This window comes from Asterias rubens, chromosome 2 (genome assembly GCF_902459465.1).
Source record: "Asterias rubens chromosome 2, eAstRub1.3, whole genome shotgun sequence".
Lineage (NCBI taxonomy): Eukaryota > Metazoa > Echinodermata > Asteroidea > Forcipulatida > Asteriidae > Asterias > Asterias rubens.
In genome coordinates, this window is record NC_047063.1 from 24533381 (window position 1) to 24554886 (window position 21506).

General features: G+C 38.8%; 2 protein-coding genes across 4 annotated transcripts in view; one reads left to right on the forward strand and one right to left on the reverse strand.

Moving 5' to 3' along the window:
- Positions 1-15828: 15828 nt before the first annotated feature.
- On the reverse strand, positions 15829-19315 carry LOC117304111 (RNA-binding protein 15-like). The gene has a single exon (XM_033788614.1). The coding sequence runs from the start codon at positions 19199-19201 to the stop codon at positions 16805-16807; it is 2397 nt and encodes a 798-aa protein (XP_033644505.1). The 5' UTR covers positions 19202-19315; the 3' UTR covers positions 15829-16804.
- Positions 19316-19706: 391 nt separating this feature from the next.
- LOC117305016 (MAP kinase-activated protein kinase 2-like) overlaps positions 19707-21506 on the forward strand; it is a 39702-nt gene continuing 37902 nt past the window's right edge. Inside the window, exons 1-2 of one of the 3 annotated variants that reach the window (XM_033789714.1) lie at positions 19707-19805; positions 20330-20421. In XM_033789714.1, the coding sequence (XP_033645605.1) occupies positions 20399-20421 (23 nt within the window). In that variant the 5' untranslated portion in view covers positions 19707-19805; positions 20330-20398. Of the gene's footprint in view, positions 19875-20329; positions 20422-21506 lie in introns of all 3 variants that reach the window. The other 2 variants (XM_033789723.1, XM_033789730.1) reach the window with 2 other exon arrangements.

Genomic DNA, 21506 nt, shown 5'->3' on the forward strand with positions numbered 1-21506 from the left:
CGTTATTACAGTTTTCTACGACACTCGTCAAAAAAAAAGGATAAGGGGGAATAAACTGGGCTCACCATCATGGCTTTCTTACTGCAGAATTGTGTGCTTGTGGCCCATAGCATCATGTGTTTGTAGAGGGCGGTATAAGCACAATATAGTACAGGCGCGGCGCTTACGTACTCCACTTTATTAGGCATTCTACGCTTACAAGGCTAGCGCAGAAATTCAGCGCTTGCATGTAAGCGGGGAATCGTGATCGTAAGCGCAGAATTCGGCGGTAAGCAGAGCCATGAAATTGGGCCCTAATCGGCTTAGTAATCCTCAAGCCTGTTTTTTTCCCCATGTTTTTGTGAGTAGGTACAGCAGTTTCTCTCTGTAGGGAACGTGTACTTGTACGTATGTACATGAAATGAAGCCATTCAATGGGAAAAAAGGTTTCATAAAGGATTTGGGTACTTTTTGTAACACAAAACACAATGTCCACAGGTTTACATTAAACTTAAACCATTTGAAGATAATGATCAACTACCATTATCTTCATAACTGTGTAAGTTTAATGTAAATCTGTGGACCAAAAGGCACACTTAGTTGGATTTTAGCAGGAGTATTTGGCTGGTTCGAGCAACAGCTGTGCAACCACCTAACACTCAAAATTACTGTCTGCCCGTAAATTACTGTGTGGATTTGGCTGACATGATGAATGCATGTGGCCAATACAAGACGCCGCTAAAGTTTATAAACCTAGTCAAGCATCTACTTACACGACTTAAATTGTAAAAAGCTTTCTTAAGTTTACCTTTAAGAAGGAGAACTATGAAACTATCATTGCTGTATATTTGTTGAAGCTATACAATCAAAATAGAGGTTAACATAATAATGTATATAAAAATGTATATATTTGTAAAATGTAAACAGACATTTTGGTAGATCTCTTTTGGACTATTTTGTTTATTCGGATTAATAAAGCTTGACATTCCTCTATACTGTTGCATGTACAGTGAAAGATGTTTATTCAGCTCATCGGCCATGAATAAATTAAAGTTTAAAAACGTGTTTAGTTTAGGTCTTCCAAAAAAACGACAACAACAGCAAATCCCTATTTAATTTTTTCTTAGTTTTGTGTTCTTAATATCGGAGCTGATAACAGAACATTGTAAGGGTGGTTTTGCTGTTCCCAATGGGAGACTTTTGAACACTAGGTGGCAGCAGACTTACCAGGTGAATTTCCATCGTTAAGTTCATTCTGAGTATGCTCACATTACCAATAACAATTGATCTACCTGGTTAGTCTGCTGCCACCTAGTGTCCCAAAACGTCTCCCATTGTTGTCCCATGAAATTCTGAGACTTTGTTTGATATTTTTGTAGAGTCGTAGCTAATCATGATGCAATGAAATTTGTTTTATATAAAAGGACCAGTAATATAAGTAGCTTATTTTATACCGTTGACTTTTTGTAGTGCATATAAAGGAAGGGGAGCTGTTAGTAACGATATGTTAACAGCTTATACGCAGACGGTGTGATAGACATGAATATTGATGATTGTCGTCAGTTTTTGTAATTCAATGACATCTTTAATTTACTCGTAGGATAGAGGTGACGAATTGATAGAATTGATGAAATTTACTGAATGGTTAGTCGGAAAAATGAAATGTAGAACAAGATTGCAATTACTTACTATATTTTATCTAGTGTTTTTTTTTTTCATTTTCGTTTGTTCCCTTTCTGTTTTTGTGTACCTTTTTCAATGTAGCCTTTTGTAAAAATGAAAGAATATCTTGACCATATTATGACTCTGATAGATAATTAGCATTTAAAAAAAAATCTTAGTGTTTGATAGGGGCCCAATTTCATAGAGCTGCTAATATGCTGATTTTGAACTTACTGTACAAGTTTCCATTTCACAGCGTTGCTAACCGTAAGCACACGAAAAGGCATACTAACCTTTCGGTGCTTACTGCATGAAAATGAAAGTCATAACAAAGCAAATCCATGGTGAATGCACAAGCTGACTGCTCTTTATAGAGTAGCAAAGCACAAATAAATTATGCTTAGCAGAATAAGATCCCCAGTCAAAACACCCTATTACTAAATAGTATCTTGGTTTTTTTTTGCTGAACAGAAAAACCATAGCCGTATTTTCTGCATAAAGTATCTCCATAAAATTTTGCCCAGCAGTCTAGAAAGATTCCTTTATCGTGATCAAGATTACTTTAGAGGGTTTAATTAATGCAGAATTCCTATCATGTAATATGATTAAGCTATACACTATGCTGGTGAGTTGTACTTTCCACTGGGTATGGAACCAGCTCTTCTACTAGTGGACTCATTTATAGAAGACAATCATCAAGTTCAAGGCTCAAGTTCATCTGGTGACATGACTTTAGGAATTCTGCAAACCTCACCATTACGAGGAGCAGTTCTTAATACCCTGGGCTCAAGTTCACAAGACACTAGGATTAAAGGAACACGTTGCCTTGGATCGAACGAGTTGGTCTATAAAAAGCGTTTGAAACCGTTTGTTATGAAATGCATATGGTTGGAAAGATGTTTTAAAAGTAGAATACAATAATCCACACAAGTATCACTCAAAATTGCACGGTTTTCCTTTTACGTCGCGAACTAACACGGTCGGCCATTTATGGGATTCAAAAATTTGACTCCCATAAATGGCCGACCGTGTTCGTCGACGAGGTAAAAGGAAAACCACGCAATTTCAAGGCATGTTTGTGTGGATCATTGTATTCTACTTTTCGATATCTTTCTACCCATATGCATTTCATAAAAAAAAACGGCTACAGAACGCTTTTCAAAGCCCAACTCGACCGATCCAAGGCAACGTGTTCCTTTAATGTTCAGATGAGTTGTACCTATTACCATATTGATGCAATTCACCCAGACACGACATCATTACAATAATCTACATGTAGGTTGGGCCATTTTGGAAGTTGAAGTGTGAATTGTACGTGATGCAGCCTTTCTGCAAGGGGCCAATATGCAGTGATTTATATTGTGACATCACACTTTGCTTGGCAATTGAGACTGATGTACATGTTAAGATCGGTCTTACATGTAGCTCTTTGTGAAGTCGAGCTCAGGGTTCAAAAGAAAACAGCTTCAAGATTGCTGATAGTAATAAGCCTGAACAGGGACTTTAAAAATAAATTATTAAAAATGAGTCATAAATCATAAATTTAAGTTGTAGTCAAAGATTGAAAAGACCCTTTGAAGTTAAAAAGGAATGCTATCTATAAGAAACCGTTGATGCTTGCACCAGGTGGAAGACAAAACCTGCTTAAAGCAAACAAACACTAGAAATAGGTTTACAGCCAAACTTCCAATTCGTGTGTACCTATTTGTGACTGGTTTCCTGCTACATGTATTTTGTTGCATGCAGATACTAGTTTAGCAATATTTTAGTTGCCCCGCCCCCCCCCCCCAAAAAAAAACCTAAATCGACAATCAAACCACAGGACCTCAAAAACATATTATTTTTTAAAGCTAATCATTTGAATCAGTGCCTTATATATGACCAGCTTTGTTGCATCTGTCAGCAAAGTTATTTTGACATTTGCTGACAACCTTCAAACTCATTCAGGAGAAACGTTCTCAGGGTAATAGCTTGGTCATCACCTTCATGACCCTTGACCCCGGCGGTCATTAGGTCTTAACTTTCCTTCTGATGGTAGGCAACACACTACTCCTTGCTGATAAACTTTGCAAGGTGTTTTGAAAACTGAGCGAGCTTTCAAAAATACCGTTTGATGTGTTTTTAATAATTAGTTTGATACAAATTTTGCAGCAAAGTCATCCACTAATCTGTTGTTTGTATTGTGAAGATATACTCAGAAAGCATGTGTGATAAGAGCAAAAAGAACTGTAAGCACTACATGTCTGCAAACACATGTACATGTATGCACTCTGCAATCTTTCTGCATTCTATAATAACAAATAAAAATAATATAAAAAAAGAATTTGGGTTGGGGGTAAAAAAAAGGGTATTTTCCACGATGAATTGGATGATATTCGTTACGTAATAATCATGCCCTGGTTTTTTTTCCCGCCTGATTAATTCATTTTTTGCATATTGAGGTTGGTAAAAAGGACAATTCCACAAAAGAACAAAACACGGGTCAAATTTCAAAATGCTTCTTTTTAGCGTTAGTATTCTGAAGTTTATGGAAATACAAAATAAATTCCCACTAATGCCAGAGAATGAAAAGTTTAAAGTAAAAACAATTGTGAAAGAAAAATAAAAAGTTTCAGGCAAATTTGTTACATAACGGGGTATTTTTTCCACCATTATATCCAAGATCTTGTTTTTTGATAACTCTCTTTATATTTCTCATACCTTTTTAAAATATTTTCTATATAGGATGTACAACATTGAGCTTGTAAATTTCAGTGCAGGTGTAAACTAGACACCAGATTCTCGTTCTAGAGATATTTCAATTTTGAGGTAGTTTTGTTTTAGGCATGATGAACTTATTTAAAAGTAAACTGCAATTGACACGCTGTACTTATAGTTTATCCTCAACATTGGAGAGAAATCTAACCACACATAAATTAATGAAATGAAGTTATTGGCTAATATTGTATAAGAACATATCCATTTTGTAGTTGTAAATGTATTTTATCCTTTATCTATACTATTATCATTTAGTTTATTTCAATAACTGAAAATATATTTTGATAAGGGATTGCCAATATATATCTTGACTTATTTTTTTTTATAAAGCCTCTTTTTTAATATAAAAACCTTTCATTGTAGTAAAATGATCAACTGTATTGTCTTAAAAATGATTGCAATCCAGTTTTGACTTAAAATAAAATAAAATATTAAATGCTGAAGATGTAGAAGCAGGATCAAATGAAGCCGCTGCTCTTATAAAATATATTATTCCATGGTCATCGAACGCCAAGAATAAACTGTACAGATTTGAAGATTCCCGAGTTTGTGTTTGTGAATTTGTCGTCTGAAAAGTCATGCCGCAGTTGTGTAATTATTTCAGGGCGTTTTCTACAGTGACTCGCGTTACATCAGCCACTGGAGTAATTTCCCTGACTTAAGAGAAGAGTTCAAATTTTCCGAGAGAGAGTCCTTATGAAAATAAGGGGGAACATTTTTTAAGTCTCTAACCTCACATTAAAACAAGCCAGTGTTAAAGGCAGTGGACACTATTGGTAATTACTCAAAATAATTATCATCACAAAACCTTTCTTTATTACCAGTAATGGGGAGAGGTTGATAGTATAAAACATTGTGAGAAACGGCTCCCTCTGAAGTGAAGTAGTTTTCGAGAAAGAAGTTATTTTCCACGAATTTGATTTCAAAACCTCAAGTTTAGAGCTTCGGAAAGCGCACAACTTCGTGTGACAAGGGTGTTTTTTTCTTTCATTATTATCTCGCAACTTCTACAACTGATTGAGCTCAAATTTTCACAGGTGTTATTTTATGCATATGTTGAGATACACGAAGTGAGAAGACTGGTCTTTGACAATTATCAAACGTGTACCTTCCCTTTAAATGTCATTTTATTTGAAAACTGTGAAACTTCTTTCCATAACCATCTAATGACACCACATTTCAAGTAAGGAGGTCCGACATTTTGGTTCAGGCCTGGGATTAAATGGAGGCCACTGACCCTCCGTTGCGCCATAGCTTGGCCTTGGTGCCCCTTCAAAACAGCATTGAAGATTTTTTAATGGAAGTGCCCTTTGCAAAATGAAAATGGCTATGCACTCTCTAAGTTGAAATTCCGGGCTTGTTTGTGAAGATATTTTTTTATTTAATTCCTAAAACTCCATGCTATTCAAATCCGTTTACTATTGACATCCAATGATGTAATTTTTGATAAAATTTGAGCGCAATTTGGTCGTCCAAGTTGCAAGATAACTATGAAAGAAATCGCCCTTATCACACAAAGTTGTGTGCTTTCATATGCTTGATTTCTAGACCTGAGTATCAAATTCATGGAAGATTACTTCTTTCTCGACAACTACGTCACTTCAGAGGGAGTCATTTCTCACAATGTTTTAAACTATCAACAATTCTCCATTGTACTGAGTATACAGTGCTGACATACATAGGTGTATGGGTAAAAACCATAATAAATGAAACTCCATTGCTTTGTTTCCAAGTAAGGTTTTATGCTAATAATTATTTTGAGTAATTACCAATAGTGTCCACTGCCTTTAAACACGCCAAGATATAAAAAATCCACTCGATTTGAAATACAACTCTTTAGATCTGCTTGTTATTTTACTTCTATACACATTATTTCAAGACAAGATGTTAATATGCGTGACATTCACAAATACATGTAGTAATCATGATGCATCGTACACACCAACCACACATCACAGCACTGTTTAAGAAAAAAAAGCAAAGGCTGTTCTGTCCAAAAATGCACCATAAGAAATTGAAACTGAAAAACGATGGGTACATTGGTACTCTGTGCAAGCTATTTTGGCAGATTGGCAAATTGCAGCTTTTCCCATTGGTCCATCTGCTATTGAAAGTTTGCATAGCCCAGGTTGGACTCCTCCATTTCAACAGAGACGAGACTCTTTCCAGGGCTAGAGTTTGCACTACGCCTACATTGTACATGTACGTACAATATCTAAATCCTTGCTCTATAGACAGTGTGACCTCTGACGTCACTCGAGAACCATAACATGATTCGCATGCATACTGCCGGGCAAAACTTTTGTGTTTTGGCAGCCAGCTAGAAAGTGTTTGCAATCTTACCATGACTACGCGTTTTTTTGCCCGGGGAAACATGACGTGTACAGTGTTTTGTCAACAGAGGGCGGTTTGAATGTTAACATAGGTCACATTGTCTATACACTAACATAGAACATACATGTAGAGGGCCTACACAAACATGGATCAAACACGGTATTCACCTGGTTGTAGTTCTAGACATTGCATTTATGTATGTAAATTCTCACTTTCCCTAAAATGTCAATAAACACCAATTGCAAAACTGACAAACATGACAATCCAAAATGATAATCCCAAATTCTAATCCCATGACTTTTCACATATTCTCTCACTGAGGATTTTAGAACCAATCTGAAAGGGGGCTTTTAGGGAGCAATATTTGCATAACTTGCTAAATTATTAGATACTGCTCAACTAAATCAACACCACCCAGACAGTCAATTGAGTATTCCAACCAATTGTTTGTTTCTGAAGAATTTGTGATTTTAATGAAAAAATTAAGGCAGAAAAAGCATTAAAAAATTGAATAAAGTAAAAGGTAAAAAACATTACCCCAACTGTTATCTCTAGTTTAACATGCCCTCTGCAGTTCAAAGTTAACACTGTCCCATGGACTTTATCCAGCATAATTGACACAAACTGACATGATACTAACTTATTCAAAATAAATTCTTTCAAAAATTGGGGCTCGCAATTTGTGTAAGGTGAGTTGCATTGTTTAGTGCGTTTTGGCAACCCCAACCAAAGACAACCGAGTCAACAAGTCGGTTACCGGTTGGTCTGAACAGCATCGTCACCACGCTCAATCGATGGGGTCTGGTTGGGTTCGCAAAAACGCACTCATTATGTCTTCTGGTTCAGTCACAGAAGAATGTGTGCACTGAAAAAGATAGCCGCTGAAAGGGCTGGGTGAAAAGTAGAGAAAATGTCAAACCAAAAATGTTTGCAGTCTTGTTTTATCCACTTAATGGGGAATAACTTGACAAGCTCCCCCCCTCCTCCACCCAACCCTTTCTAAATGACCTTCCTAAAAGATGGAAAGAAGGGGGTGCAAACATGGTGGCAGTTGAATAACATACAATAGTGTAGGGCATCTGAATTGCACATGATTGAATAGTTAACAGTCAACCATTGTTACATGAGCACTGTTATATAAAGAAGTTTTGTTTATAAAGAGTACATTCTGAAGTCCCACATCTCATCACTGCTATGTGTTTCTTTGTTTTGCTGTCCTGTTATAACCCAATCATGTTATGAAGAGGTAATTTTGTTTTAACGAGAGTTGACTGTACTTTTAAACTTAAATGAAACATAATATTGTTTTTCCTCACCAAATTCAAAACCAGGACACATGTCACATAGCCCCACCCCTCCTCACTGTCTAGCTCAGTCCTAAACAACCATTCACCCTCCAAAAATCAACCCAAGTTTCAATGGCAAATACCATTCAAATTGTAATGTTTAGAATAGACCCCCTGCAGAGGCCGGCATCACTGAGGTTTGGAATGGAATGTGTACGTTTGTGTATGCGCCAGGCACAACTCTTAGCCAATTTGAATAAGTCTTCCTTTGACCTCAGTATGGGAGTAGGTGTTTAAGCTTCTGACGTCATTTGCACAGGGTCTATTCAATGCATATTGATCAATTTAGCAACCACTCATTGACTATGTTTATACCAGAAAAAAACAATATTCCAAACAACAAATTGAGACCAAACCAGGGCCCAATTTCATAAGGCCTGTAAGCACAAAAACTTGCTTAGCACAAAAGAGTATTGCTTAGCAGAAACAGGTTACCGGCCAAAATTTCATTAAATTTGTATTGTTATGGCTGGTGCCCGGCTCAACTTTGCTGAGCAAGGAAATTTGTTCAAGTACATAGTAGTATTTTATGCTTTTAAAACAGCTCGATGAAATTAGGCCCAGTTGACTATGAGAAAACTGGTCAACCTTGCCTCATGATAGAAATTTCCATTGGTTTGGATGCAGGTACTGAGCACATCAAATTCAAACACAATGCTGCCACATAAATTAGAAGTAGTTAAGAAATACATGCATGACATGTATGCCATACATTGTAAGCCGTGGTCAGCCTTGCCCCAATGTATGCCATACATCGTAAGCCGTGATCAGCCTTGCCCCAATGTATGCCATACATTGTAAGCCGTGGTCAGCCTTGCCCCATTGGAAATTTCCATGGTTTGGATGTGCACACAGTACTGAAGCAGAGCCTATCAAACTTAAGCATGACGTAAAGAGACCTATTAGTATTAACCTTCATCACAAATAGCAGCCATCTTGTTGGGCAGTTTTCCTTTAATCATAATGGCTACCCTCACCAAAAACAAAATGGCACCAGACTATTTTCTCTTTCTGGCTGATTTTTGTTTTTTACCGATTTAAAAGTTCAAGATGGCTCATAAGGTATTATAAGTAATCACACAAGCGCGAGTGGAATACCGAAAAGTATAGCGCTTCTGCGTCCTATATCCAACAAGGCCGAAGGCCGAGTTGGATAGGATGGGATGAAGACGCGCTATATTTTCCGTATTTCCACGAGCGCGTGTGTGATAACGTATTTATCTTCAAGCAAACTTGGCGCGTGACAAGGAACACAAGACGCAGGTAGTGATATTAGCCGTGCAATATAGGTTTTTATCACCACTCCATTCTGCAAATCTGATTGGAGGATTAGCGCTTACTTGAAGATAAATATTGTTACAGTTTTTATGTCAATGTTATGTCAATGTGCTAGCAAGGACTTGGTCTCGGAAATTTTCTTTAACTTAGCACGCTTTCAGCATCTCTGTATTTAACAATGCAGAGTATATTACAAAGACCATGGCTGGCAAATACATGTGACATGTAATTCAAGTTGGCATTATTGGAGGCCTTGTACTTCAACATCAATTTACCAATTTGATTGTAATTGGAAAATGTCTGGGGTGCCTGTCGTCGGGCAGTTGACCCTACTAGAAAACATTGCTGTAGCTTAGTTCAAGGCCAACAATGTCTTTATAATAGATGCAACAGTGATAAAGAATAATACTTTTAGGCCCCGCCCCGATAACGAGAACGAAACCGATAACGATAAAAATGCACGCCCTCGAGTGGTTGAATGAGCGTGGGCGTATTCTGCGTGGAGCAATTCAACCAATCGAGAGCGTGCATTTTTATCGTTCTCGTTTTTGTTTTCGTTATCAGGGCCTGTGTGACCGGGCCTTAACACCAGTGTGTACAAATCAGGACTTGCATTTTACACAGGACCACAGCCCGAGGCCAGCAGTGTTAGTGTCGTCAGGCCAGTAAACTTATGACCAGACAAGTCCGGTGGTCTTGGTTTTTTTTTTAAATTGAACAGTAACACTTTTAGAATCCGTGGATTATTGTGTTCAAATAATGGCTTTGAGTCTGATAAAATACAGTTCACTTCCATTCTACAAAGTATGCTTAACCCATACAAACAAATGAGATGAGTTTTTCTCTTACTCATGTCTTTGTACTTGTTCAAGTAAACCGGATGAAATTTTGTACACTGTACTCTGGTCTTGCGAAAGCACTTCATGTCCAGTAAACATTTTGAGCACGGAGCCCTTGTGGAATTTCCCTTAAAATTTGAGTCCTGATTTCAAGCGCTGTATACTCAGTACTTACATGTAGCTTTAAAAACTTGGTGGGCTAGTGGTAGGCCTAGCAAGTGATAACTGACAACAGATGTACAACATCTGCTCTAGCATGGCAAAGGTTGTGAGTTTGAACCCTAACCAATAGGCTACCAAGTGTTTTTGTGTCCAGGCAATTTAGGAAAATACAGAGTATACAGTGCCTAATACATCTACACATCCATGTAAAGGCAAAAAACAAACAATACCCTAAAATGTCATACGTGTACATTTTAAAAGAAAGAACACACAAAGATTTGTTTTGGTAAAAAATATGGCATTTTGAAGAGATTTGAGTTCCTGATCATCAGTAAAGCTTTCAATATACATGGTTCATTGACACAGGATGCACCATAAAATAATACACCACACGATGATCCGCTGAAAGGATGCTCGAATCGGACAAACTAGAGACGTTACTTCCTGCTTGGGAGGTCGAAGGTCATGGGCACACGATGAAGGTCACTCCACAGAATACACTTTTTCTCCATGAAATCACAAATGTTTGATTGCTTTTGTTGCAAACTGTTCAATCCATTCACGCATTTCAACACAAATAAGAAGAGCACGGTCACACACAAGTTGCTCCACAGAACGGACTGTCTTGGCTTTTCCCCGGCAATCCATTGAGATTCTTGCGACGCCTCCTTTAAGATTTCATCACAACACAACGGGGTGGGGGCGATTCCTGGGTTATCAGATTAAAACATAATAGGCACACAATCATGAGGCCCTGCAGAATTGGTCGCTTTCCACATGAGTACACAAAATACAGTAAGACGATCTCTCCAAATCAATGAGCTGTGTCGTCACACTGTCATTGTGACATAACATTTTTCTTTAAAATCAGTATTGCACGAAATCATTGCACATTTTTTTTTTTCATTAAAATTATTTCAGATTCTGTCTGGTCTCTTCCACACTTGAGGGAAAAAATCATTCTTGGAAATTCTTCACAAAAATATTGTGTTCGGCAGAAATTATTTCACAGAAAATAAGGTGAAGGTCACAAAGGTTGTGCTGTTTATCACGAAGCACGGTGCAATCAAAAAGTGCTGAACTAACATCGTCTCCACAGATAAACAAGCTCAGAAGCGCAAACTTCCATCAGATAATATTTCTCACAAATGCATAAAATCTCTCAAACAAATTTAACTGCACTTTTGTTGATCAAGGTATAAAAATATCTTTGTCTCAGTTCTAATTTGTACATCCAGCTGCAATATTTATAAAAAACAATTCTTGGTCGAAGAATGAAGAACACAGCATGCTGCTCAAGGCAATCATTGTTAACATGTACCAATACAAAAATGTACATCACACACACACAATAGAATTTGTTTGTTTTTTGGTTCGGAATTTCAGATATATCCTGGTCGTTCTCCTCCGTAGTAGTACAATTATTTCAGTATTCACTTAAAATTTCTTTTTTTTTTTTAAACATAAATATATACAAAATAAAACAATTTGGTCTGCCGCACTTTCTCTCTCTGGTCACAACATGGCGGCATTTAAAATGGTGGACACAAAATGCTTGTAATTGGCTCATTTGCCCTTACCTCACAAAAAATCACAAACTCCCGTCTGATTCCACACTGGAGCACCTCGTTGATGCATCACACTGGTTGCCATGGTGACTGATGGAATCACAAACAAGCAGCACATCCAAACTGATTGAGCACTGGAGAGAACTTCAGCAGTTCAAACGGGCGGGTGGTAACATTTACATTTAAGATGACTTGACGACGGATAAACATGAAGAAGGTGCGTTGAACTTTCGAGTTCACTGTTTGAGCAATGGATTCAAACTTAAGCTCAAACTTCATTTTTTTATTGCAATTTCCGATGAGGTAACTGATAGGGGAGTAATTAGCGAGAGCAGGTTTGACGTTTCGGTCGCGCTGATTATGATAACTGACAATGACGATGACACATTTTTACACCAATTCAGTTCATTATAATGATGTGTTGAAGAGGCAGAACAAAAATTGCTGTGTTGGTCAATTTGATGCAGCGACCATGACAATCGGTATGATGACTATTTCAATGGCCACATTGCACAGCTGCAGCGTCGGTCCCACTTGATGACAATGACGATGACAATTGTTGGTGGCCATACAAATTCTGCATCCTCCATTTGGGTGGGTGGGAGTTCAATCACATGAAAGTGACTCTGCTTTTCTAGATGGGGCACTCTCAACTCTCAAAGTGGCAGACCATTGCACAGTTGCAGTGTTGGTCGGTCTCCTTGATGACAATGACAATGACAATGACAATTATCAATGGCCACACAAATTATGCATCCTTCCTTGGGGAGGAAGACGTCACATCAAAGTGGCTCAGCTCTTTATAGATGCACATTCTCGAAGTGGCAGAACATTGCAGTGTTGAACGGCAATCTTTACTTCACCCTAGGTGGTCCTCGGGCGTCATTTCACTCACACCACAAAACATACAGTTTGTTCATACATTTGTACATGAAACAATGTATGACACCAACTCCAACAGACAGCAACACTGGTTGAATGCAACAAATGTCCCGAGTGTACGTACATGTACAAGCTTTTGCAAAGGCCTGTACCATTTTAACTCCACAACAGAATTTTCCACTGGGTTTTGGCTTCTCATCTTTTTCCACTCCTTTACTTATCACATAATTGACGAAAAATCGACAATTCTACCAAAACTTAATGCATGTTGTAATTTTACAATTTCCTTTCTTTGACTAACGGTTGGTCACAGTTCATGTATTGCTTTAAGATGGCAGGATGACGGTATTCATATCAAAGAAATATCTTTCCAGATGAGGTACTCTCAGAGTGGCAAATTAACATTGCACCGATGACGAATTAACAGCGCCAACTTAAATCGGCTAAATCTGACAGGACAGTAGCAATGGGTCTCGTGTTGATTGCTACTTAAGGACCCAAGTCTAAGATCAACCGTCTTAATTTTTCAGACATTTCTCTTTCACCATCCAAGACTTTTGCAGCATTTCTCTTGATTCACATGGTAGGGGTGGGGGTGGGGTAGAGGTGGGTAGCATAAGGGGGTGGCGTAATACAGGTATTGAGAGATTGCGATCACAAGCGGATTTAAAATGGTGCTCCTTTTTATGAGAGTGGCTTTTTAATCACGGCACATTTCTCATAGACAAGCTTGCACATAACGATGGATTCATCCTTTTATTGGGTGGTATTCAAAACATACCGCCATAAAGCAAACTGACTGGCTGTGCTGATTCCAATCTTAGGTACATGTATATCCTCACACCACAAACCTAAACGTCATTCCACAATTTGAGACAATGATGACAACTGCATGTTCTCATCGCGTTTTCTTTGTTGGCAAGCCATTGGTGCGTAAAGAATACAATAAGAACCCCTGGGTGGACGTGTTGTGCGTACAGTAAACAAAGGGCATATATTTATATGTACATGGCATGTACACAAGAATTTCTCAGCAAACTTTTTGTTTTCCGCCCAGCGATGAAGGCACTTTTTTCACAAGATGATCGGATGTCAGAGTTAAAAATACTTGCAAGTATTCTCTGCAGTTTCTGCTTTTTATTACAACACGGCACATACATATTGATGGGTTGTGGAGAACTTTGGAGTTCTGTTGTTTTCTAATGGGGCAAAGAATCAACTCTTTCAAAGTCGTATCTCAAAGAAGAACTCTTCAGATTAAGCACAAACAGGGAGGCAGAGATGGGGTTATGAGATCACTTAAGACACACCAGCTGCAATAGTCGTCGCAAATCTGATGCGATCACACAGACAGATGTCTTTCAATTTTGATCTCCACACAAATAGGAATCCAGGAGAGCGAGGAGTTGAGGCTAAATGTTGCAATAAACAGCAAAAAATACTTTGTACATAAACCGTTTTAACAAATTATACAGTTTCTACATTACCATGGTTACTGAGTACATGTGTACATGTCAACATTCACACGCACAAAGCACATACTGTACATGACAAATTGAGCTTAGAAATGTGCTAAGAAATCAGTGATTGATACAACTGCTGTAATTTGGTAACAACTTTTTTGTTGAAAATGAAAAAGGCCTTGCCCTCTACAAGCTGAAATTCCTGGCCTTGTGTTAGGCATTTGGGTTGAAATGTTTTTTGTTTTTCTAATCACTGACTCGCAAGAATGTTGATCTCAATTAAATATACAGTATGACTGAATAAAAAAATAACTAAATAAACATCTACTTTAAGTTTTGGGGCTGGTGGGGTTTAACTTAAGCCAAATCATTCAACCTGAACTCTAAATTTAAATTTGTACTTAATCATGTATTTGTAAGGCAAAGAACAAACTGTGCACACTAACTTGCCAAGATGCAAAACAGTGTCTCCCCTGCCTATGCAATAAATGAGGTGGCCCACCTTGCTAACTTTCAATGGCCACTTTTCTCCGATATCATTTTTTGCCAAATCATCACCTCGCTTTGAAGATTTGCCACAAAAATTTCTTCATTTTGTGGCATTGTTCCTTAACCTCCAGAACTCACAGTCAATGTGTGAATGGAATCTGAATCATGGTGCATTTATGAGAGCACTGCATTCTTGTCACTTTGCAGGCTGCACTCTAATAATGTCACTTTTGCTAAAAATACCGGTTTTCAGACAAACAATCAACCACCTACATGTATGTGATCAATAGGTGGCGACATCGTCAGCGTGCCAAACTACACGAGTAGCATAATCAGTTCACGCTAGAAAACATTACAAAGTGGATGTATGCGGCGTGTTAGTAGAATTTGACATGTATGTCTGAGATTCCGGGTACCAAGCTTTAACTTTTCTGATTCATGTATGGTGCTATTTGAGCTGTCACCACCTCGTTCAGTTTAAAGGCAGGGAAAACACTGATGCTGCACGATAAATTTAAGAATGGGTCAAACTTTATATATCATACCAAAATCAGTGAAGCATTTTTGCTTGGTACGAACAAAGGTACTACAGTATCTTCCTTGGTTGCTATAACACAAGTGAAAAAGCCGTCTAGTATTAAGAATTTGCTTTTAAGTGTGTGGCAACTTGCAGATTAATAGTTTTGTATTTTTTTCCACATACACCATCTTTGCGGTGCGACTGACATGAAATTAAGCTCAACTTACGAAGCCTGTTACATGTGAATTTACAAGGTGATTTTTCAAAGACTTTTTAAGTATGTTAGTAAAATATTCCAGTTTGCCAACATACCATTTCACTTAAGTGACCCACCCCCCACCCCAGAATCTTTATGGCATACTTTAATTTAAATTTAATGATGTAATAATGAGACAGTATCTATCTACTCACACTTTTACTCAGTAACAATTTCTTTGGAATTTTTAACAACCAATTTTGTCGTGATGCTTCACTTTGTTGAATCCAAAGCCAAATAATGAGTGCCCCTTTAAAATAATTTGGCAAAATTGTAAAAAATACATTTGAAAGGTAGGATCATTGTATTTGTTTTTTTCAAAGTTAGGCTCAGTTTTTGCCAAAAAGAAATAATAAATAAAAACCTATGATAGACACCAGAATTTAGTACATACTTGTTTAGATAAACAGCAAAACACTTTGACTGTATTTTCATCATGCACGTGTGACGTCAAATCCATTCACGTTAAGTGAGGTGACAGCAAGTTCCAACCGCATCTCTGGCTAGAGCATCCCAAAACCATCACCATGGAAATTTGAATCGCCAAAAGACACCTCCTATAGGTCTTTGGAAATTCAAATTTTTTGACAGTCTTTGAATTTTGTTGTTTATTTCTTACCAACAGGGGCACTTTAGGCAAAATCCTTTCGCAGTATGCTTTTTTTCCCTGAATTATTAACAAAGTGTATGACCCTAACTTAAAGTTGAATTTAGGTAAATTGAGTTCATAATTTATTTTTTGATTCTCATATCACTTCCAACGAAAATGCATTGTTCATCAAGTATGAAATGTTTTCTTACTGTATTTCTTTTTGTTTCTCTTTCACGCACAAACATTTCTAAACAATATGCAGCTTTTTACATACTAATATAAACTACCTACACTGAATGATGATCGAAATTGTACTAAAACTAGTTATTGTACAATCTTGTACCTTTGCAACTTCCACATAACAGCACAATTCTAAAAATTGCTAACTGTGCATACAGTAAGTTTGAAAGATTCAAATTAAATTGATGTTCAATCATTTGATTGGTGGCGCATCAAAAATTAAACAGCATTTACCAGCTGAGGTATAGACAAAATTTCAACTACTTTTAACTAATTTGCACACACAAAACAAAATTACATGATGCAAATATAACAGGAAAACATTAAAAACACATAAAAATTACAGTTAACGCAGACCCCATTTAAGTTACAGCAAGCTATCACCAACGGTTGTTTCTCTCTTTTTATTGTGGGTGACATTAGGTTAAAATGTAGTACTAAGCGGCACCACGGACGATAACCACAGCCAAGTGATCCTCACTAGTAGCTTCGGAACTTAGTCCGGGAACGTAGCGCAGAAGCTGCTTCTGCGAGAACTCACAAGGTGGAAAAGCGTGCAGAACACCGTAGTCCTCCGATCCAGTCGACACAGGCAAACTGATGATTCCGGCAGCTTGCTTTTGTTGCAAGTACGTCACAAGATTGCGCAGGGGACGCGACTGAGTGCCGGCAGGCGTGCTCTCCTGGGCAGGGCCGGGCAGGGCCAGCAACAAACAGTGACCTCCAGATCCGGCATCGGAAATCCTCTTGCCCACTTCATCCAGCTTTGGCTGGTCCAGGCGTAAGCGTTGCGTTATCCGAAGTGGCGACTCATCAGCAGTGCCGCTCGCTGGCAACAAACTCTCGGCAACAGACACATCTCCTCCGATAAAATACATGCAAGTGGAGAAGGCACTATTTTTCAACACAATGTAGTTCTGCCAGCTTTGTGGCAGAAATTTCACAAGATCAATCAGGCTGTTGTACTTTTCGGTCCTCCTTCCTTCCTGTTTTACTTGGTAGCCCCGGTCAGATGTCCTCCTGTCATTGCGATATCCGTCGCCATCACGCCTCTCGCCATCATCAGCGTACCGTTTCCTACCATGAAATTCAGGGACATCTGCATTGCCCATTCCGGCTCTCTCTGGCGAGTCAAAACTTCCATCAAATCTCCTTTCTCCACCGGCAGCACCACCCTCCGGGGATCTGCGCTTTTTAAACGGTCTCCCTCTATCAGATGGACGGTCTCTTACGAAATCATTACCAGGGGATGCCTGGCGCTTGCGACGGTTGTCCTGTCCACGAGGGTTGTTAAACTGCTTCCCTCCTCCATCTGAGTTTCTGCGGTTCCAATCGGCATCACCACGACTGTCGTCACCTTGCCAGCTGCCACCACGACGATTAAAATCTCCACGGAATCCCCCTCCATCCGGTCCTTGCCACTGATCATTACGTCCTCCATCACGGTACTGCTGGGGCGGTGAGTTATCACGACGAAATTCACGTTCCTGGTTATTATAGCGATTATTGTAACTGCCCATCGCATCATCTCTCACTGGCTTTCTTGGTGGTGAATGTATGGAATATGGACGGTTTCCAGTATCGGGGTCTGCAAAATCAACACGGAGGCGACGATTTGGTCCTCCCAGAGGAAACCCTCTCATGTTTGATGCTGCGGCTTGAGCTGCTTCCAAGGTTTCGTACTGAATGTAGGCATAGTCGTCTCCTTTGATGTAATCAATTTTGCGAATCGCTCCAAAGCGATCAAACTCATGTTCAAGAACGCCGAGAGAAACCCAAGGCCCTAGACCTCCCACCCACAATCGTGTTGTTGGAGATAGCTTGCCATAACCTGTTTTAGCCTGGTTCCTGCCAATGTACTGGCCGGACATAGAAACCATAGCTTTGTGAGCCATGTCTAGATTTAAAAACCTAACAAATGCAAATGGATTACCCTGGCCGCGTGGTGGATATTTTATATCCACATCCTCAACAATGCCATAGCGCTCAAACGCATTCCTAAGCTCATTATCCTGGATTCCTTCCTCTAAGTTTCCTACAAAAACAGTGCGCGTCGCTTTGGGATCATCCTCAGGGAGAAGCAACAAATCACGATCACGGTCACGTTCCCTAGATTGGTAGCCATCGCCACCACCACTACCGCCATACGCTCTTCTGTTGTCATAACCCTGATCTCTATCCCTGCCTCCTCCAGGACCATCACGACCCATGTTACGTTGCTGGCGTCTTCCACCCATGGGCTCCTGGCCTTGTCGTCCAGAAAAACCTTGGTCTGGGGAAATACTCCTCCGTTTATACACACTATCAATTCGCAATGGCTTACCAAAAAGCGTTAACCTGTCTCCTTTGGCTTGTTTCGCATCCCGTGCCAGATCAGAAGAGCGATAATTTACAAAGGCAAATCTCTCATCCCCACTGTACGCCACCCGCACGTTCACCTCCCCAAATTTTTTGAATTCATGAAAAAGGGCATCTTTGATTGCCATATCAGAAACATGTGATGGGAAATTACTGACTCGTAAGCTAGAGTATTTGGGTTCTTTGTCATGTTTTTCATAAGTATTGTACCGATGGTCGCCGCCCCCACCACCGTACGGCTCCCTGCCGCCACCGCCTCCATCACGCTCATGGTCACCGCGACTGGAGCGCTTGCTATCCCGACCAACTCTGCCTCGCTCTTCCTTTTCTAAACTGCGGGACCGACCTGCTTTGTTACCTCCCCTACCTTCATACCGATCATTTCCAGGGCTCATTCTGTCCCTCGAGTTTGTCCGACGAATCTCGGGGCTTCCTCGTGTCCACTTGGATGTGTCTCTACTCAATTGGTGCCTCATTTGTTCGGAAACTATTGAATTAGAAGCGACTGATTTTCAAAACGCAAACACCTTACCTCGCCGCCATGTTGTTTATTATTTAAACTGGTTGCGATTCTCTTTTTACAAGTTTTAATGTTGTCTTTGTGTAATGGAGGTTAGGTACCCGACCAGTGCGAGGCTGCAAAAAAATCTCAGATTGACAAACCATTTTGACACTGTGTTTTTAATATCAACTCATATCATTGCGCTCTAAAATAACTTCTGTAATATTTCAAGCCATATCCTATTTGGAGAACTTAATTATTAACAAATTGTACTTTTCATTATGCTTTAAATTATATTTTAAGTGAAATGCGATCTTATTGCTGAAAACATAGAACAATAAAAGGGCACTACTTTATTTCAGCAAGAGAAGAAGGAAGTAGAAACCTTAGTTAGCCTGGCTCGGAGTTCTCCCTTCGTTGACTCAATGCTTTATCTGAACAAAAAATGTGCAATACCCAATTAGGCAGTTACCAGACCAATTATATCCGCGATGAAATATGAGCTAAAAATAAACATCCCACATTGATGACACGACGGTCACGGAAGAGTAGTGTGTGACTTTGACATAAAAATTAAGGTAAGCTGCTCAATTAAGTTCATGTGGTTGTGGAGTTAGCTACTTTGTTTCCTTTCTCTGCATTAAAATGTAAGCAATGGGATAACTTTCCGTATGGCGCCACCACTTTTTCACTCATTTTTACAAAAAGGGATATCTCATTGAGGTAAGTAAGATACTATATTATTTCATATCGAATGAAAAAGTGGTGGCGCCATACGGAAACTTTTCCAAGCAATGTTTTCTGTGAATTGCACGTATTTGTGAAAGGTGAAAATTGTTTGTGTGGTCTACCGTGGCGTCTGCAACCGGTTTGTGTTTGTTTGTCTGTGCCTTTGCTCTTGTCTTGTTGTTGTGCAATGCCAATGCCTACTCTCTGTGGTTGTGTGTACGTGTGTGGTAAAAACAAATAGAGTGAGGAATTCCATGCTTGGTGCAGCCTCTGATCGTTGGCTTTGTGTATTTCTGCAAATTCTTGGAAAATTCCATAGCGTTGACTTCAATCCTCGCGCCTAAAAATAGACATTTACTCATTTAAATTACAGTGTAAACCAAGTCAGTTGTGCATCAACCTACCCCCCACGGATCACAGACTAGACTAGATAGAAAGAAAAATGGATGCTTTTTCATGGTTAAGGTTAGTTTTAGAAATTTCTTTTCTCTATGGTTGTCATTGTCAGTGCTCGTTCAGACCTTAGCGTAGGCCCATACTCAGACAACAGTGTGAGGCATGGGTGGTCTAATAGTAATAAACCATCTCAAACTGTGTCTGTGCATGGTCTGTGTTATTCTTTTTGCACGAACGAAGTCATGCAGACTCATACATCACGCACGACCATCTCACCATTTGGCCATGCACCATCCATGACCATGGCATGTGAATGTTAATCAATTTGACTGAACTGTTAACACTAACACACTACAGTACACTATAGTGGCTATATACATTTGTACAGTGTTTCTTAATTTCAGGGGTCATTCAGAAAAATCAATGTTTTCAATTTACAGACCTTGTTTTTAAAACATTGATTGCTCTAGATGAATGGCCCCCTAGGAAATGTATTGAATGTATCACTTGTTGTAGTGTTAGTGTTATTTTTCATTAAATATTTTGTTTTTTTTCTGTTGATTAATTTTATTAGTTTCTTATGTTCTTGTTTTGTATTATTTTACTTTATTTTTTATTTGTACAGTATTTTATGTGACTCCATGATTGAAAAAGTACCACAAATGCGGAGTAAAATAAAGAAACATTTATTTAAATGCTTACTGCGTCCTAAATAGACCATGTTGTAACATGTGAAATCACATTACAAAACAGCCGCAGAACCTGGACGTCATGCAGGCCTGTACAACCATGATTTGTACAGCTCAATGAAAGGATACATTAAATTATTTTATGGAAATTACATTGTCTGATTTGGATCAACTTTTGAGATGAAGAACTTGTTCAGCTGTTACTTTTACAAGTTTTGAACTTACTATGCTGAAATCATGACTCGACATGTACACATTCCCCATGAGAACAGTGTAGCATTTTGCATGCCAGTAAATGCCCTGGAGTATGATCACTGTTCAGGGATTGATTTCCCTTGTAGAGCAGAGCAAGAAAATGCTGTTCAAGTATTTGGCTTCTCAAAAATCACCAGTTTCTACTCAATATTAGCATTCACTGTGAACAAAATTTGTTATTTCAAAATATTTTGCTATGCAAAATTGCTG